This window comes from Hyla sarda, chromosome 3 (genome assembly GCF_029499605.1).
Source record: "Hyla sarda isolate aHylSar1 chromosome 3, aHylSar1.hap1, whole genome shotgun sequence".
Lineage (NCBI taxonomy): Eukaryota > Metazoa > Chordata > Amphibia > Anura > Hylidae > Hyla > Hyla sarda.
Genome location: NC_079191.1, coordinates 16,400,317 through 16,420,208, shown reverse-complemented (window position 1 = coordinate 16,420,208; position 19,892 = coordinate 16,400,317). Strand labels below are relative to the sequence as shown.

At 43.2% G+C, this 19,892-nt stretch overlaps 1 protein-coding gene across 4 annotated transcripts in view; it reads left to right on the top strand.

The window, feature by feature from the left end:
• FBXO16 (F-box protein 16) overlaps positions 1-18,214 on the top strand; it is a 105,146-nt gene extending 86,932 nt beyond the window's left edge. For all 4 annotated transcript variants that reach the window (XM_056563814.1, XM_056563813.1, XM_056563816.1 and 1 more), the window contains 2 exons: positions 10,148-10,373; positions 17,943-18,214. In XM_056563814.1, the coding sequence (XP_056419789.1) occupies positions 10,148-10,373; positions 17,943-17,998 (282 nt within the window). In that variant the 3' untranslated portion in view covers positions 17,999-18,214. The remainder of the gene's footprint in view (positions 1-10,147; positions 10,374-17,942) is intronic.
• Positions 18,215-19,892: the final 1,678 nt, after the last annotated feature.

Below are 19,892 nucleotides of genomic sequence, written 5' to 3'. Positions count from 1 at the left end.
ATCTCCTTACTACTGGGGTGACACACTGTAACAAACCTCCTCCTCATGCTGCTAGCTTAGGCGAGTAGTTCGGATGCTGGTTGTCTAACTTTTTTGCGGCAGGCAGAGTTGCGCCCCCCATCAAGAGGGCGCTCTTGGCGGCTGCCTATTTTGCATATAGGCAGAACCAGCTCCGGCAATTTTTTTTGCATTTTTACCTTTGTGTGGAAATAGCATTTTTTGCCCCTTTGGCATTTTCCCCTTATGGCGTTTTTTTTTTTTTATTTTGTTGGGTACCAAAAAAAATTAAAGAAATGGAAAGAATTGTTGGGAACAAATTTTATATTTTATAGAACAAAATTTTTATTAATTTTCAATCAGGGACCAGTTTATGTAAGCCGGCAGGGACATAAAAATGTAGATGACAATATTAAAAATGTATAAAGGGGCCATGTAATTGTAAAAATAATATATTTTTTTAATACATTTTGTGAAACTTTATTAATAATGTATTTAATTATGTGTTTTATAAAGAGTATTTTATTTTTACTACTTTTTAAAGGGGTACTCCGGTGGACAGAACAATTTTTTTTTTCAAATCAACTGGTGCCACAAAGTTAAACAGATTTGTAAAAAACTTCTATTCAAAAATCCTAATTCTTCCAGTACTTATCAGCTGCTGTATGCTCCAGAGATTGTATTTCTTTCTGGAATTCTTTTAAGTCTGACCACAGTGCTCTCTGCTGACACCTCTGTCCATGTCAGGAACTGTCCAGAGCAGGAGAGGTTTGCTATGGGGATTTGCTCCTACTCTGGACAGTTCCTGAGACAGGTGTCATCAGAGAGCACTTAGACAGAAAAGAGCAACCTTAACTTCAGAAGCTCATAAGTACTGAAAGGATTAAGATTTTTTAATAGAAGTAATTTACAAATCTGTTTAACTTTCTGGAGCCAGTTGATAAATTAAAAAAACGTTTTTTCCTGGATAACCCCTTTAACCTGTTAAGGACCAAGGGCATACCTGTCATAGCGGGTGGGGCCCGGCCTCTAACAACGGCCGGGACCCCTGGCTAATAGCTATTAACCCTTTAGACGTGGCGTTCAAATTGCCTGAGATCCAGGCATGAGCAGTCAAGGGGCAGAATCATTGATCAATGGTTTCCTATAAGAAACCACTGATCAATGTAAGAGATCAGTGTGTGCAGTGTTATAGCCACTAGAGGGAGCTATAACACTGCAAAAAAAAGTGAAAAAAAAAAGTTAAAGGGGTTATCCAGGCCAAAACTTTTTTTTATATATCAACTGGCTCCGGAAAGTTAAACAGATTTGTAAACTAAAATATATAGAGGTATATAAATATAATTTATATAAAACCAGTCCTCAAGGTACAATTTGAAAGTAAGAAAAATAAGGGTTGGTCCAGTATAGGTTAATATATGGTATTTATTAAATACAACAATTGGTTAAAATATATATATTAAAGGACAACTTAAAATCCCCAGCAGGGCCCTTGCATGGGGTATAGGGGTCCAAAAAATGATGATAAAAATTATAAAAAAATGGAAAAAATGTAAGAGTATGCTGTGTATCGAAACAATTGATAATAGTCTCTAGTATAGAGGAAATTCATTCAGTTGATTGTGGATACAGGTCATGAGTGGTACAGTGGAAGCGCTTAGTAGCCGATAATAGCGATAGTAAGCTGGTAGGTTATCACAGTTCATTCATAGATTGGGGATACAGAGTTGCTGTAGTACTGCAGTGTAACAATATTGACAGTTCGTGTGGCAGTACAGTGCAGTATAGTAATATTATCACAGCTCAGTCATCGGTAGGTGATACAAAGTTATTTTAGGTGACTGTATAAGTGAATATAGCGCTGCACTACAATATCGTACTCAGTCTGAACGGCTGCTTGTGACAGGGTTCGGTGCACAGCACCACTCACCGGCTCCTAAAGGGAACAGAACAGGATAAGCTGGCACGGCTGGGCAGTCAGCACAAATGGGTAAGTGCCTGTCCAGCAGTTGGGTGGCTGAGTCCTGGGCTGGCACGGCTGGCGTCCGGCCTATTAGAGTAGATGTCCAAGACTCTGATTTGCCGCTGGGTGTTCCGGAGCTGGTTGCGGGAGTGGTGATCTGTGATGGCGTCCTCGTGTCTGAACAGAGCGCTGACTGCGCGCGTGATGCGGTGGTCACCGAACAAAGGTCATCCAGCAGTTGCAAATGCCGGAATGGCAGATTAATTCTGAATGTCAAATACAGTAGAATATAGAATGGCTATACGTGTTTCAAGGCCTCGGGCCTTTTCTTCCTCCCTATTGCTACTGAAGAAAAGGCCCGAGGCCTTGAAACGCGTATAGCCATTCTATATTCTACTGTATATCGACATTCAGAATTAATCTGCCATTCCGGCATTTGCAACCGCTGGATGCCCTTTGTTCGGGGACCACCGCATCACGCTGCTTCCACTCATGACCTGTATCCACAATCAACTGAATGAATTTCCTCTATACTAGAGACTATTATCAATTGTTTCGATACACAGCATACTCTTACATTTTTTCCCATTTTTTATAATTTTTATCATCATTTTTTGGACCCCTATACCCCATGCAAGGGCCCTGCTGGGGATTTTAGGTTGTCCTTTATTATATATATTTTAACCAATTGTTGTATTTAATAAATACCATATATTAACCTATACTGGACCAACCCTTATTTTTCTTACTTTCAAATTGTACCTTGAGGACTGGTTTTATATAAATTATATTTATATACCTCTATATATTTTAATTATAGGCCTTTCTTGGGTAAAGGTAACACCTTTAACCTCAGGTACAATCTACCACTAAGTGAGCTACACAACTCTATAGATTTGTAAATTACTTCTATTAAAAAATCTTAATCCTTCCAATAGTTATTAGCTTCTGAAGTTGAGTCGTTGTTTTCTGTCTAACTGCTCTCTGATGACTCACGTCCCGGGAGCTGTCCAGCTCCTATGGGGATATTCTCCCATCATGCACAGCTCCCGGGACGTGACATCATCATTGAGCAGTTAAACAGAAAACTTCAGAAGCTAATAACTATTGGAAGGATTAAGATTTTTTAATAGAAGTAATTTACAAATCTGTTTAACTTTCCGGAGCCAGTTGATATATATAAAAAAAGGTTTTGTCTGGAATACCCCTTTAATAAAGATCATTTAACCCCTTCCCTAATAAAAGTTTGAATCACCCCCCTTTTCCCATAAAAAAAAAACAAAAAAAAAACAGTGTAAATAAAAATAAACATATGTGGTATCGCCGCGTGCGGAAATGTCCGAATTATAAAAATATATCGTTAATTAAACCGCACGGTCAATGGCGTATGCGCAAAAAAAATTCCAAAGTCCAAAATAGTGTATTTTTGGTCACTTTTTATATCATGAAAAAATGAATAAAAAGCGATCAAGAAGTCCGATCAATACAAAAATGGTACCGATAAAAACTCCAGATCACGGCGCAAAAAATTAGCCCTCATAACGGCCCGTACACAGAAAAATAAAAAAGTTATAGGGGTCAAATTTAAACGTATAAATTTTCCTGCATGTAGTTATGATTTTTTTCAGAAGTGCGACAATATCCAACCTATATAAGTAGGGGATCATTTTAATCGTATGGACCTACAGAATAAATATCAGGTGTCATTTTTACCGAAAAATTTGCTGTGTAGAAACGGAAGCCCCCAAACGTTACAAAATTGCGTTTTTTTTTTTCAATTTTGTCTCACAATGATTTTTTTTTTCTGTTTCGCCGTAGATTTTTGGTAAAATGACTGATGTCACTACAAAGTAGAATTGGTGACGGAAACAAAAAGCATCATATGGATTTTTAGGTGCAAAATTTGAAAGAGTTATGATTTTTCAAATGTAAAGAGGAAAAAATGAAAGTGCCAAAACGGAAAAACCCCTGGTCCTTAAGGGGTTAAGAATCACTTACAGGTGAGGTTACAACCTTCACCTATCTCTATTGAGTATAACTTGACACGTCACTCACCTCACTGCTTTGTTAATCCTCTGCGTCAGCAACTAGCCAGGATACGCGGCCCCGTAGTGGTGGTCCTTACTGGGTCCTTAGTGTGGGATGTCATGGTTTTGAAATAGGAATTGGGTCCTCAGTATATTTAAAGGGGTACTCCACTGGCCAGCGTTCGGAAGTAAATGTTCCGAATGCTGTTTTCGTGCTGCGGGAGGTTGGCCACGCCCCTTGTGGCATCACGGCCATGCCCACTCAATGCAAGTCTATGGGAGGGGGCGTGACTGCAGTCACGCCCCCTCCCATAGACTTGCATTGAGGGGGCGTGGCTATGAGCACAATGGGCGTGGCCGACCCTGCAGCTCGAAAACAGCATTCGGAACATTTACTTCCGAACGCTGGCCAGTGGAGTACCCCTTTAAAGGAGCACTCCGGTAGAAAACTTTTTTTTTTTTTTTTTTTTTTTTAAACTGGTGCCAGAAAGTTAAACAGATTTGTAAATTACTTCTATTAAAAAAAATCTTTATCCTTCCAGTACTTTTTAGCAGCTGTATGCTACAGAGGAAATTCTTTTATTTTTGAATTTCTTTTTTGTCTTGACCACAGTGCTCTCTGCTGACACCTGATGCCCGTATCAGGAGCTGTCCAGAGCAGGAGAAAATCCCCATAGCAAACCTATGCTGCTCTGGACAGTTCCTGACACGGACAGAGGTGTCAGCAGAGAGCACTGTGGACAAGACGAAAAAGAAATTCAAAAAGAAAAGAATTTCCTCAGTAGCATACAACTGCTAAAAAGTACTGAAAGGGTAAAGATTTTTTAATAGAAGAGATTTACAAATTTGTTTAACTTTCTGGCACCAGTTGATTTAAAAAAAATAAAAATGTTTTCCACCGGAGTACCCCTTTAACCCCTACAGTGCATTGATTGAGGATAATGAAGTGGATGATACGGATTAGCAGCTTGAACTAGGCTAAGGGGCCAGTAATGATGATGTAAGGGAGTGATAGCTATAAATACCCCCGGCGGCCATTGCCTCAACAGCCACTTGACAACGCCATTGTCATGGCGAAACATGTCGAGGGAGACCTGAGTATATATTTTAATAGTTACCCAAAGAGATATATGGCTATGTATCTGAGAACCTATCTCATATGGTCAGTACAAAACACCAACACTATAGACCATAATGAAACAATACTCAAATTCAAATGTGGGCAAACTTTATTGTAATACAGAAATCCATAAAAACACTATTAAAAAAACATACAATGGGTAGGTACAAGATCAGACAGAAGAGTAGGAGGTGAGAGCAATGATAAAGATGTCACATCATTGTGCAGGTGTGTATAAGGACCTGTATCATAATACAATTGTGCTAAAAACATATATTGCGTGACGGCTTAGGGTGCGTTCACGCGGTCGTCTCTGTCCCCGTTTTCTTTATCCCCGTTTTGTTTCCTTTCTTGCAGGCTGTAAAAGGATTCAAAACGGTTTAAAAAAAAAATCCCATTCATGTCAATGGGATTTTTTTTACAATCCGTTTGCACCCGTCTGCGCTCATTTTTTTCTTCCGTTTTTTTTTTGACGGAAGAAAAAATACTGCTTGTGCCGTTTTTTCTGCCGTAAAAAAAAAAAAAAACGGCACATGCAGTATTTTTTCTTCCGTCAAAAAAAAAAACGGAAGAAAAAAACGGATACAGTAAATTTAACATTGAAGTCTATGGAAAACGGAAGAGCCTTTAATGTCATCCGTTTGCATCCGTTTTTTGATCCGTTTTTTGATCCGTTTTTACTTTTGAGCATGCTCAGAACAAAAAAAATATATATTTTTTTGGTTTATTAACTGAACAATATACGAATAACATCCGTTTGCATCCGTTATGGTCCTTTTTTTTATTTTGACACGAGAAGAACGGAACGGGTCTAGATGGACGTTTGAACGCAGCCTTAGGCTAAAGTAGGATCACAAATGCGGATAAAGATACATCCACAAATAGGATGTGCCTAAGGCTCAGAAATGCCGTCCCTATACCAATGGAGTTAAAGGGGTACTCCGCTGCTCAGCGTTTGGAACAAACTGTTCCGAACGTTGGAGCCGGATGTAATAGCCCCGCCCCCTTATGATGTCATACCCCACTCCCTCAATGCAAGTCTATGGGAGGGGGCGTGACAGCCATAGACTTGCATTGAGGGGGCGGGGCGTGACTGCATGAGGGGCGGAGCTATGATGTCACGAGCTCCCGGCGTCTGCTGCGGTTCCAAACGCTGAGCAGCGGAGTACCCATTTAAGACAGGGAGGAGTCACAGAAGGAACCTGTGACTACAACAATAGCGGTGACTATGATGGTACAAAGAAACAAAAAAGGACACAAGTAATACCGCAAGATACATGACCAATGCACCCTACTGGAAATACCTCTCACCTCCAATCCCAATTTAGTTATATTTTAAAGGGGTACTCCCGTGGAAAACTTTTTTTTTTTTTTTTTAAATCAACTGTTGCCAGAAAGTTAAACAGATTTGTAAATCACTTCTATTAAAAAATCTTAATCCTTCCAGTACTTTTTAGGGGCTGTATACTAAAGAGAAATCCAAAAAAAGAAATGCATTTCCTCTGATGTCATGACCACAGTGCTCTCTGCTGACCTCTGCTGTCCATTTTAGAAACTTTCCAGAGAAGCATATGTTTCCTATGGGGATTTTGTCCAGTTCCTAAAATGGACAGCAGAGGTCAGCAGAGAGCACTGTGGTCAGGACATCACAGGAAATGCATTTCTTTTTTTGGATTTCTCTTTAGTATACAGCCCCTAAAAAGTACTGGAAGGATTAAGATTTTTTAATAGAAGTGATTTACAAATCTGTTTAACTTTCTGGCACCAGTTGATTAAAAAAAAAAAAAAAAAAAAAGTTTTCCATGGGAGTACCCCTTTAACATCACAGTGACAGAGTGTTATTACAGTGTACTGCAGCGCGGTTTACATTTACACAACAGGCGTTCCTGTACTCACCATACGTTATACGCACTCTGCCACTTCACTGTTTTATCTTTCGTTTGTTCTGGGGATTTTTTTAATTGGATCACAATAAAAGTAAATTTTTATAAGGGAGTTTAATAGGGGTGTTTTACCCTGGGCTACGGCCCTGGGGTTTGGTTTTGAACGCCTGAAAAAACACCAAAACGCAGGGAAAATCAGTGGCAGTTTTTCATGCGTTTTTTTTCTGGTGTTTTTTTTTTTCCTCCTAAAAAAAAAAAACACAATGCAAAAACCTCAGTGGAATCCTAGCCTTTCACCCTTTTAGGGTCTTTCGAGTTTATAGAAGGGGCCCTAAACCCTTAAAGGGGTACTCCGGTGAAAAACTTTTTTTTAAATCAACTGGTGCCAGAAAGTTAAACAGATTTGTAAATTACTTCTATTAAAAAATCTTAATCCTTCCTGTACTTATTAGCTGCTGAATACAGAGCTGTCTGCTGACATCACGAGCACAGTGCTCTCTGCTGACATCTTTGTCCATTTTAGGAACTGTCCAGAACAGCATATGTTTGCTAAGGGGATTTCCTCTTACTCTGGGCAGTTCCTAAAATGGACAGAGGTGTCAGCAGAGAGCACTGTGGTCATGATGTCAGCAGAGAGCTCTGTGTTTCAAACGGAAAAGAATTTCCACTGTAGTATTCAGCAGCTAATAAGTACAGGAAGGATTAAGATTTTTTAATAGGAGTCATTTACAAATCTGTTTAACTTTCTGGCACCAGTTGATTTAAAAAAAAAAAAAAAGTTTTTCAGCGGAGTACCCCTCAAAGGATAGTGGATAAGATGTTTGATCGCGGGGGTCCCACCGCTGGTGACCCCCTGTGATCTCCCTGCAGCACCCAGTGTTGGTTTAGAGCTCCAGCTGCGGCACCGGAGACATCACACCACACCCCCCTCAATGCAAGTCTATGGGAGGGAGCATGGCGTCACGAGCCTCCAGCGCTGCATCGCTAATCATCAGGCAGTTCGCTCCTTGCATCGGATGACCGGGATGCCGCAGATAGGGGATAAGATGTCTTGGGGCGGAGTACCCCTTTAAAGACCCTCATCTATTAGCCATGCTTGAGAGCAGCTACAAAGAGTGTCTCTCTCTCTGGAGGACCAAGAACAGTACATTGAACTGTGTAATCCCTCATTTCCCCTCTAGAAGCGCTGTAGGGCATTTGAGCACTTTCTTCCAGGTTCTCTCACAGATTACCGTATATCCTTCAGCGACTGGCGGTGAACTGAGGCGTAAATTGGCACTAGGGGGGGGGAGGCTATATATATATATTTTTTTTCCGCTAGTGTTTCGGTGTGTTTTGAGTATTTTTCTTGCTCGGAGGGCCTTGCGCTTTATTTAGGATTGTTTTGTTTTTTCTTTTTTGCGCTATTTATGTGCAGCTTATGCTCACTTAAAGGGGTATTCCAGGAAAAAAACTTTTTTATATATATCAACTGGCTCCAGAAAGTTAAACAGATTTGTAAAATACTTCTATTAAATTTTTTTAATCCTTTCAGTATTTATGAGCTTCTGAAGTTAAGGTTGTTCTTTTCTGTCTAAATCCTCTCTGATGACACCTGTCTCGGGAAACGCCCAGTTTAGAAGCAAATCCCCATAGCAAACCTCTTCTAAACTGGGCGTTTCCCGAGACAGGTGTCATCAGAGAGGATTCAGACAGAAAAGAACAACCTTAACTTCAGAAGCTCATAAGTACTGAAAGGATTAAGATTTTTTAATAGAAGTTATTTACAAATCTGTTTAACTTTCTGGAGCCAGTTGATATATATATATTAAAAAGTTTTTTCCTGGAATACCCCTTTAATCATTTTATCATATTTGCACCTGGAGGGGGTGTAGCTTTGTGTGCACAGATAGATTAGCAGCATTTATCCTCTGCGCCAAAATCATTTTTCGTGCATGTATGCTCCTTCCCCCTAGGATGCGGGTAGTTATTCGCTACGTGTCTCTTTCCCTGCATTGTGCATCCTTTTTTTTTTTTTTTTTACGCAATTTATTATGTTGTGTGTGTACATTTTTTTTTTTTACATAAGACACCGAAACCCTGCCCGAAAAAAAACGGTGCAACTGAAAAGAAAATTTGTAAATATTTTTGTGAAAATGATAAATCTCCCCACTTCCCCTGCACCAGAGAGCAGAATGGCGAAATTTAGGACTTGCGTCAAAAAAATAAATGAAATCGCGCAATTTTGCCACTCCTGCGCTGGCGCAACGAATGTCAACCCCGCCTCCCCCAGCCACTATTTTCCGCTTAGATCTTTATCCGGCCCTGATAGTTTGCTACATTGTGTCAGTGTAGGTAAAATGTATCAGTTTCGACTCCTCTGAATACAATTGTAACAAACCCTCAGCTGTGTTAGGTCTACTGTAAATGTCTAAATTAGTGTTTGCCAACCGGGGTGCCTCCAGCTGTTGCAAAACTACAACTCCCAGCATGCCCGGACAGCCTTCGGCTGTCCGGGCATGCTGGGAGTTTAGTTTTGCAACAGCTGGAGGCACCCCGATTGGGAGACACTGGTCAATGGTGTCATATTACATGTAAAGCAGCGGTCTTCAAACTTTGGCCCTCCAGATGTTGCAAAACTACAACTCCCTGCATGCCCGGACAGCCAACGGCTGTCCGGGTATGCTGGGAATTGTAGTTTTGTAACATCTGGAGGGCCACAGTTTGAAGACCACTGATGTAAAGCTTAAAGGGGTATTCCAGGATAAAACTTTTTTTTATATATATATCAACTGGCTCCAGAAAGTTAAACAGATTTGTAAATTACTTCTATTAAAAAATCTTAATCCTTTCAGTACTTATGAGCTTCTGAAGTTAAGGTTGTTCTTTTCTGTCTAAGTGCTCTCTGATGACACCTGTCTCGGGAACCACCCAGTTTAGAAGCAAATCCCCATAGCAAACCTCTTCTAAACTGGGCGGTTCCCGAGACAGGTGTCATCAGAGAGCACTTAGACAGAAAAGAACAACCTTAACTTCAGAAGCTCATAAGTACTGAAAGGATTAAAAAAAATTTATAGAAGTAATTTACAAATCTGTTTAACTTTCCGGAGCCAGTTGATATATATAAAAAAAAAGTTTTTTCCTGGATAACCCCCTTTAAACCTTTGTGTCCCCATAGATGATGATTTCGTCTGAATTCGGAAACTTAGGCAAGCCTCTATCCAGACCGAGCTGGGCCGCGCTTCAGGCAGGAGGATACCCAGTCAGCCGGACGACCGCGAAGGAGCTGGCACAGAGTACGGAGTGGAACGCCGGCATACGTCCTGCGCCCGTACGAGCCGGGGTTCCCAAATTGTCTGAGAAGGGAAAGAAGGCCTGCGCCCGCACATCCAGGAGCTCCCCAAGTACTGACCACCCAGTGTTACTATTTTTTAGGCCATGTTGACACAGTGTATTTTCGGTTGTATTTGTAGCTGTAAAAAGTGTGCCAGTTTTTTCTTAAAGGGGTACTCCACTGGAAAAAACAAACAAAATTGTAATCAACTGGTGCCAGAAAGTTAAACATATTAGTAAATTACTTCTATTAAAAAAATCTTAATCCTTCCAGTACTTATCAGCAGCTGTATGTTCCACAGGAAGTTCTCTTCTTTTTGAATTTCCTTTCTGTCTGACCACAGTGCTCTCTGCTGACACCTCTGTCCATTTTAAGAAATGTCCACAGCAGGAGAGGTTTGCTATGGGGATTTGCTCCTTCTCTGGACAGTTCCTGACATGGACAGAAGTGTCAGCAGAGAGCACTGTGGTCAGACAGAAAGGAAATTCAAAAAGAAAAGAACTTCCTGTGGAGCAAATAGCAGCTAATAAGTACTGGAAGGATTTTTTTTAATAGAAGTGATTTACAAATCTGTTTAACTTTCTGGCACCAGTTGATTGAATTTTTTTTTTTTTCCAGTGGAGTACCCCTTTAAAAAAAATATAAATAAATAAATAAATAATAATAAAAACATTTTTTTTTACGTTGGGATTTAGGTATTATTATGTTAATTATTTTAATGGCAGTTTGGAATTACGGACGACTTTTATACAATGTGTGTAGAGATGAGCGAACTTACAGTAAATTCGATTCGTCACGAACTTCTCGGCTCGGCAGTTGATGACTTTCCTGCGTAAATTAGTTCAGCTTTCAGGTGCTCCGGTGGGCTGGAAAAGGTGGATACAGTCCTAGGAAACTCTTTCCTAGGACTGTATCCACCTTTTCCAGCCCACCGGAGCACCTGAAGGCTGAACTAATTTATGCAGGAAAAGTCATCAACTGCCGAGCCGAGAAGTTTGTGACGAATCAAATTTACTGCAAGTTCGCTCATCTCTAGCGGTGATGATGAAGGGGGGGTGTGGGATGATGACAAGGGGATGATAAAGGGGGGATGATGACAAGGGTGTTAATGACGGGTCTGGATGATGACAGGGGGGATGATGTATTTCCCACCCTAGGCGAGAAGTTCGTGACGAATCGAATTTACTGTAAGTTCGCTCATCTCTAAATGTGTGCTTCCATAGACTTTTTATAGAACTAATTATTTTGCATATTTTTTTTAACACAATTTGACGTATTTTTCCAAAAAAAATTGTTGTTTTACACTGTGTGAACATGGCATATACCATCCCCATGTGATAGGGCCAGCCATACTAGTCCTCATGTGATAGTGCCAGCCATACTAGTCCTCATGTGATAGTGCCAGCCATACTAGTCCTCATGTGATAGTGCCAGCCATACTAGTCCCCATGTGATAGTGCCAGCCATACTAGTCCTCATGTGATAGTGCCAGCCATACTAGTCCCCATGTGATAGTGCCAGCCATACTAGTCCCCATGTGATAGTGCCAGCCATACTAGTCCCCATGTGATAGTGCCAGCCATACTAGTCCCCATGTGATAGTGCCAGCCATACTAGTCCTCATGTGATAGTGCCAGCCATACTAGTCCCCATGTGATAGTGCAGCCATACTAGTCCCCATGTGATAGTGCCAGCCATACTAGTCCCCATGTGATAGTGCCAGCCATACTAGTCCTCATGTGATAGTGCCAGCCATACTAGTCCCCATGTGATAGTGCCAGCCATACTAGTCCTCATGTGATAGTGCCAGCCATACTAGTCCCCATGTGATAGTGCCAGCCATACTAGTCCCCATGTGATAGTGCCAGCCATACTAGTCCTCATGTGATAGTGCCAGCCATACTAGTCCCCATGTGATAGTGCCAGCCATACTAGTCCCCATGTGATAGTGCCAGCCATACTAGTCCCCATGTGATAGTGCCAGCCATACTAGTCCCCATGTGATAGTGCCAGCCATACTAGTCCCCATGTGATAGTGCCAGCCATACTAGTCCTCATGTGATAGTGCCAGCCATACTAGTCCTCATGTGATAGTGCCAGCCATACTAGTCCCCATGTGATAGTGCCAGCCATACTAGTCCCCATGTGATAGTGCCAGCCATACTAGTCCTCATGTGATAGTGCCAGCCATACTAGTCCCCATGTGATAGTGCCAGCCATACTAGTCATCATGTGATAGTGCCAGCCATACTAGTCCTCATGTGATAGTGCCAGCCATGCTAGACCTCATGTGATAGTGCCAGCTATGCTAGTCCTCATGTGATAGTGCCAGCCATACTAGTCCCCATGTGATAGTGCCAGCCATACTAGTCCTCATGTGATAGTGCCAGCCATACTAGTCCCCATGTGATAGTGCCAGCCATACTAGTCCTCATGTGATAGTGCCAGCCATACTAGTCCTCATGTGATAGTGCCAGCCATACTAGTCCCCATGTGATAGTGCCAGCCATACTAGTCCTCATGTGATAGTGCCAGCCATACTAGTCCTCATGTGATAGTGCCAGCCATACTAGTCCCCATGTGATAGTGCCAGCCATACTAGTCCCCATGTGATAGTGCCAGCCATACTAGTCCCCATGTGATAGTGCCAGCCTTACTAGACCTCATGTGATAGTGCCAGCTATGCTAGTCCTCATGTGATAGTGCCAGCCATACTAGTCCTCATGTGATAGTGCCAGCCATACTAGTCCTCATGTGATAGTGCCAGCCATACTAGTCCTCATGTGATAGTGCCAGCCATACTAGTCCCCATGTGATAGTGCCAGCCATTCTAGTCCCCATGTGATAGTGCCAGCCATACTAGTCCCCATGTGATAGTGCCAGCCATACTAGTCCTCATGTGATAGTGCCAGCCATACTAGTCCTCATGTGATAGTGCCAGCCATACTAGTCCCCATGTGATAGTGCCAGCCATACTAGTCCTCATGTGATAGTGCCAGCCATACTAGTCCTCATGTGATAGTGCCAGCCATACTAGTCCCCATGTGATAGTGCCAGCCATTCTAGTCCCCATGTGATAGTGCCAGCCATACTAGTCCCCATGTGATAGTGCCAGCCATACTAGTCCTCATGTGATAGTGCCAGCCATACTAGTCCTCATGTGATAGTGCCAGTCCCCATGTGATAGTGCCAGCCATACTAGTCCTCATGTGATAGTGCCAGCCATACTAGTCCTCATGTGATAGTGCCAGCCATACTAGTCCCCATGTGATAGTGCCAGCCATACTAGTCCTCATGTGATAGTGCCAGCCATACTAGTCCTCATGTGATAGTGCCAGCCATACTAGTCCTCATGTGATAGTGCCAGCCATACTAGTCCCCATGTGATAGTGCCAGCCATACTAGTCCCCATGTGATAGTGCCAGCCATACTAGTCCCCATGTGATAGTGCCAGCCATACTAGTCCCCATGTGATAGTGCCAGCCATACTAGTCCCCATGTGATAGTGCCAGCCATACTAGACCTCATGTGATAGTGCCAGCTATGCTAGTCCTCATGTGATAGTGCCAGCCATGCTAGTCCTCATGTGATAGTGCCAGCCATACTAGTCCTCATGTGATAGTGCCAGCCATACTAGTCCTCATGTGATAGTGCCAGCCATACTAGTCCCCATGTGATAGTGCCAGCCATACTAGTCCCCATGTGATAGTGCCAGCCATACTAGTCCCCATGTGATAGTGCCAGCCATACTAGTCCCCATGTGATAGTGCCAGCCATACTAGTCCTCATGTGATAGTGCCAGCCATACTAGTCCTCATGTGATAGTGCCAGCCATACTAGTCCTCATGTGATAGTGCCAGCCATACTAGTCCTCATGTGATAGTGCCAGCCATACTAGTCCCCATGTGATAGTGCCAGCCATACTAGTCCTCATGTGATAGTGCCAGCCATACTAGTCCCCTTGTGATAGTGCCAGCCATACTAGTCCTCATGTGATAGTGCCAGCCATACTAGTCCCCATGTGATAGTGCCAGCCATACTAGTCCTCATGCGATAGTGCCAGCCATACTAGTCCTCATGTGATAGTGCCAGCCATACTAGTCCTCATGTGATAGTGCCAGCCATACTAGTCCTCATGTGATAGTGCCAGCCATACTAGTCCCCATGTGATAGTGCCAGCCATACTAGTCCCCATGTGATAGTGCCAACCATACTAGTCCCCATGTGATAGTGCCAGCCATACTAGTCCCCATGTGATAGTGCCAGCCATACTAGTCCCCATGTGATAGTGCCAGCCATACTAGTCCTCATGTGATAGTGCCAGCCATACTAGTCCCCATGTGATAGTGCCAGCCATACTAGTCCCCATGTGATAGTGCCAGCCATACTAGTCCCCATGTGATAGTGCCAGCCATACTAGTCCCCATGTGATAGTGCCAGCCATACTAGACCTCATGTGATAGTGCCAGCTATGCTAGTCCTCATGTGATAGTGCCAGCCATACTAGTCCCCATGTGATAGTGCCAGCCATGCTAGACCTCATGTGATAGTGCCAGCTATGCTAGTCCTCATGTGATAGTGCCAGCCATGCTAGTCCTCATGTGATAGTGCCAGCCATACTAGTCCTCATGTGATAGTGCCAGCCATGCTAGTCCTCATGTGATAGTGCCAGCCATGCTAGTCCCCATGTGATAGTGCCAGCCATACTAGTCCCCATGTGATAGTGCCAACCATACTAGTCCCCATGTGATAGTGCCAGCCATACTAGTCCCCATGTGATAGTGCCAGCCATACTAGTCCCCATGTGATAGTGCCAGCCATACTAGTCCTCATGTGATAGTGCCAGCCATACTAGTCCCCATGTGATAGTACCAGCCATACTAGTCCCCATGTGATAGTGCCAGCCATACTAGTCCCCATGTGATAGTGCCAGCCATACTAGTCCCCATGTGATAGTGCCAGCCATACTAGTCCCCATGTGATAGTGCCAGCCATACTAGTCCCCATGTGATAGTGCCAGCCATACTAGTCCCCATGTGATAGTGCCAGCCATACTAGTCCCCATGTGATAGGGCCAGCCATACTAGTCCCCATGTGATAGTGCCAGCCATACTAGTCCTCATGTGATAGTGCCAGCCATACTAGTCCTCATGTGATAGTGCCAGCCATACTAGTCCTCATGTGATAGTGCCAGCCATACTAGTCCTCATGTGATAGTGCCAGCCATACTAGTCCTCATGTGATAGTGCCAGCCATACTAGTCCCCATGTGATAGTGCCAGCCATACTAGTCCCCATGTGATAGTGCCAACCATACTAGTCCCCATGTGATAGTGCCAGCCATACTAGTCCCCATGTGATAGTGCCAGCCATACTAGTCATCATGTGATAGTGCCAGCCATACTAGTCCTCATGTGATAGTGCCAGCCATACTAGTCCTCATGTGATAGTGCCAGCCATACTAGTCCCCATGTGATAGTGCCAGCCATACTAGTCCCCATGTGATAGTGCCAGCCATACTAGTCCCCATGTGATAGTGCCAGCCATACTAGGCCCCATGTGATAGTGCCAGCCATACTAGTCATCATGTGATAGTGCCAGCCATACTAGTCCTCATGTGATAGTGCCAGCCATACTAGTCCCCATGTGATAGTGCCAGCCATACTAGTCCCCATGTGATAGTGCCAGCCATACTAGTCCTCATGTGATAGTGCCAGCCATACTAGTCCCCATGTGATAGTGCCAGCCATACTAGTCCTCATGTGATAGTGCCAGCCATACTAGTCCTCATGTGATAGTTCCAGCCATACTAGTCCCCATGTGATAGTGCCAGCCATACTAGTCCCCATGTGATAGTGCCAGCCATACTAGTCCCCATGTGATAGTGCCAGCCATACTAGTCCTCATGTGATAGTGCCAGCCATACTAGTCATCATGTGATAGTGCCAGCCATACTAGTCCTCATGTGATAGTGCCAGCCATACTAGTCCTCATGTGATAGTGCCAGCCATACTAGTCCTCATGTGATAGTGCCAGCCATACTAGTCCCCATGTGATAGTGCCAGCCATACTAGTCCTCATGTGATAGTGCCAGCCATACTAGTCATCATGTGATAGTGCCAGCCATACTAGTCCCCATGTGATAGTGCAAGCCATACTAGTCCTCATGCAGTAGTGCCAGCCATAGTAGCCCCCATATAACAGTGTCAGCCATACTAGTCCTCATGTGATAGTGCCAGCCATACTAGTCATCATGTGATAGTGCCAGCCATACTAGTCCCCATGTGATAGTGCCAGCCATACTAGTCATCATGTGATAGTGCCAGCCATACTAGTCCTCATGTGATAGTGCCAGCCATACTAGTCCCCATGTGATAGTGCCAGCCATACTAGTCCCCATGTGATAGTGCCAGCCATACTAGTCCCCATGTGATAGTGCCAGCCATACTAGTCCTCATGTGATAGTGCCAGCCATACTAGTCCCCATGTGATAGTGCCAGCCATACTAGTCCTCATGTGATAGTGCCAGCCATACTAGTCCTCATGTGATAGTTCCAGCCATACTAGTCCCCATGTGATAGTGCCAGCCATACTAGTCCCCATGTGATAGTGCCAGCCATACTAGTCCTCATGTGATAGTGCCAGCCATACTAGTCCTCATGTGATAGTGCCAGCCATACTAGTCCTCATGTGATAGTGCCAGCCATACTAGTCATCATGTGATAGTGCCAGCCATACTAGTCCTCATGTGATAGTGCCAGCCATACTAGTCCTCATGTGATAGTGCCAGCCATACTAGTCCTCATGTGATAGTGCCAGCCATACTAGTCCCCATGTGATAGTGCCAGCCATACTAGTCCTCATGTGATAGTGCCAGCCATACTAGTCATCATGTGATAGTGCCAGCCATACTAGTCCCCATGTGATAGTGCAAGCCATACTAGTCCTCATGCAGTAGTGCCAGCCATAGTAGCCCCCATATAACAGTGTCAGCCATACTAGTCCTCATGTGATAGTGCCAGCCATACTAGTCCTCATGTGATAGTGCCAACCATACTAGTCCCCATGTGATAGTGCCAGCCATACTAGTCCCCATGTGATAGTGCAAGCCATACTAGTCCTCATGCAGTAGTGCCAGCCATAGTAGCCCCCATATAACAGTGTCAGCCATACTAGTCCCCATGTGATAGTGCCAGCCATACTAGTCCTCATGTGATAGTGCCAGCCATACTAGTCATCATGTGATAGTGCCAGCCATACTAGTCCCCATGTGATAGTGCAAGCCATACTAGTCCTCATGCAGTAGTGCCAGCCATAGTAGCCCCCATATAACAGTGTCAGCCATACTAGTCCCCATGTGATAGTGCCAGCCATACTAGTCCTCATGTGATAGTGCCAGCCATAGTAGCCCCCATATAACAGTGTCAGCCATACTAGTCCCCATGTGATAGTGCCAACCATACTAGTCCCCATGTGATAGTGCCAGCCATACTAGTCCTCATGCGGTAGTGCCAGCCATAGTAGCCCCCATATAACAGTGTCAGCCATACTTCCCCTATACCTGTTCTGTATGTGGCTCAGTATCTTAGTTTCTCACCATATTAATTGTACCTAATCTCTGCGTCTCGGTTATTTTTCAGCCATATCCCTGTTTGAGAGTCAGCCCTGGCAGGTGCCCACATCAGACGAGGACTAGACGCCCGGATGTCATTGTCTCGTGTACGGGACGGACCTGCTCCAGGCACCTGCTGACCAGTCGGATCACTTCTCTCTATAGACAAGGTGCAGCCTCATCTCTCACATCTGACATCCACCAAACATGACCTCGTCCGGCATCCATTGTATATACACAGTGCCTTATATATGACCTCTATCCCCTGGAGCAGTGTTTCCCAACCTGGGTGCCTCCAGCTGTTGCAAAACTACAACTCCCAGCGTGCCCGGACAGCCAACGGCTGTCCGGGCACGCTGGAAGTTGTAGTTTTGCAACAGCTGGAGGCACCCCGTATGGGAAACACTGCCCTGGAGGCAGGGAGCTGACACGCGCCCCCTAGGGGTAGGTACCTGTACTACACCTGACCTCCATCTGATCTCATATCCTCCTGTAATCAGAGGAGGACGAATATCCTCACAATCACCAGAAGGAACAAAGGACATTGGGAATGAAGAACGTTGTTGTTATTTATAAAAAAAAAATCTAAATATTTTTTTTTCTTTTTTACTTAAATTTTTTTTTTTTTTTATAGAATTATTTTTTACTTTTAAAATTATTATTATTATTATAATTTTTTTTGGAATAGAAGTCTTTTTTTTTGTTGTTTTTGTTTTTACTTTTTAAATTAAATTACATTATTTTTTTATATTTACAATATATTCTAGATTTTGGTCTTTGAATCATAAAGCTCAATGTCATCTTGCTGACCCCTTTATGAAATAAGGCCGAACCGGTAGAAAAACCTATGACAAATAGAAGGCTTGAGACATCCATATACCTCAGTGTTTCCCAACCAGGGTGCCTTCAGCTGTTGCAAAACTACAACTCTCAGCGTGCCCGGAGCCTTAGGGTATTAGGGTATATCAGTGTTTCTCAAGCAGGGTGCCTCCAGCTGTTGCAAAACTACAAAGGTTGTCCGGGCATGGTGGGAGTTGTAGTTTTGCAACAGCTGGAGGCACAATGGTTGGGAAATACTGCCCTGGAGGAAGGGAGTTGACACGCGCCCCCTAGGGGCAGGTACCTGTACTACACCTGACCTCCATCTGATCTCACATCCCCCTGTAATCAGAGGAGGATGAATATCCTCACAATCACCAGAAGGAACAAAGGACATTGGGAATGAAGAACGTTGTTGTTATTTATAAACATTTTTTTCTAAAGAATATATATATTTTTTTACTTTAATTCTTTTTTATAGAATCATTTTTTACTTTTAAAATGATTATAATTATTAATAAATTATTTTTAAAAAAAATTATTTATAGAATTTTTTTTTCCTTTCTAAAATTCTATTTTTTTTTTTTTTTTTACTTTTTAATTTTTTTTTTTATATTTAAAGTATATTCTAGATTTTGGTCTTTGAATCATGAAGCTCGATGTCATCTTGCTGACCCCTTTATGAAATAAGGCCGAACCGGTGGAAAAACCTATGACAATTAGAAGGCTTGATCCATATACCTCAGTGTTTCCCAACCAGGGTGCCTTCAGCTGTTGCAAAATGACAACTCCCAGGATGCCCGGACAACCTTTGTAGTTATGCAACAGCTGGAGGCTCCCTGCTTGGGAAACACCGATATTCCCTAAGGCTCCACTTTTATTTTTTGCAAAAACGCCAAAAACATATTTTCCTCCCATTGCGCAATAGTTTTTAAAACATTTCTTAAATTACACACCGGAACCATGCCAGAAAAACAGCACAAATAAAAAAAAAAAAAAATTGCCCATTTTCACGCAAATGATAAATCTTCCCGTTGGTAAAATTCATTGCTCGCAGAAAAAAGAAACTGCGCAATTCTGCCAGTCTTGCTCTGGCCCTGTAACCCACATCAATCTGTATCCGGCCCTGATAGATTGCTTCCTTGTGTAGTTAAAATGT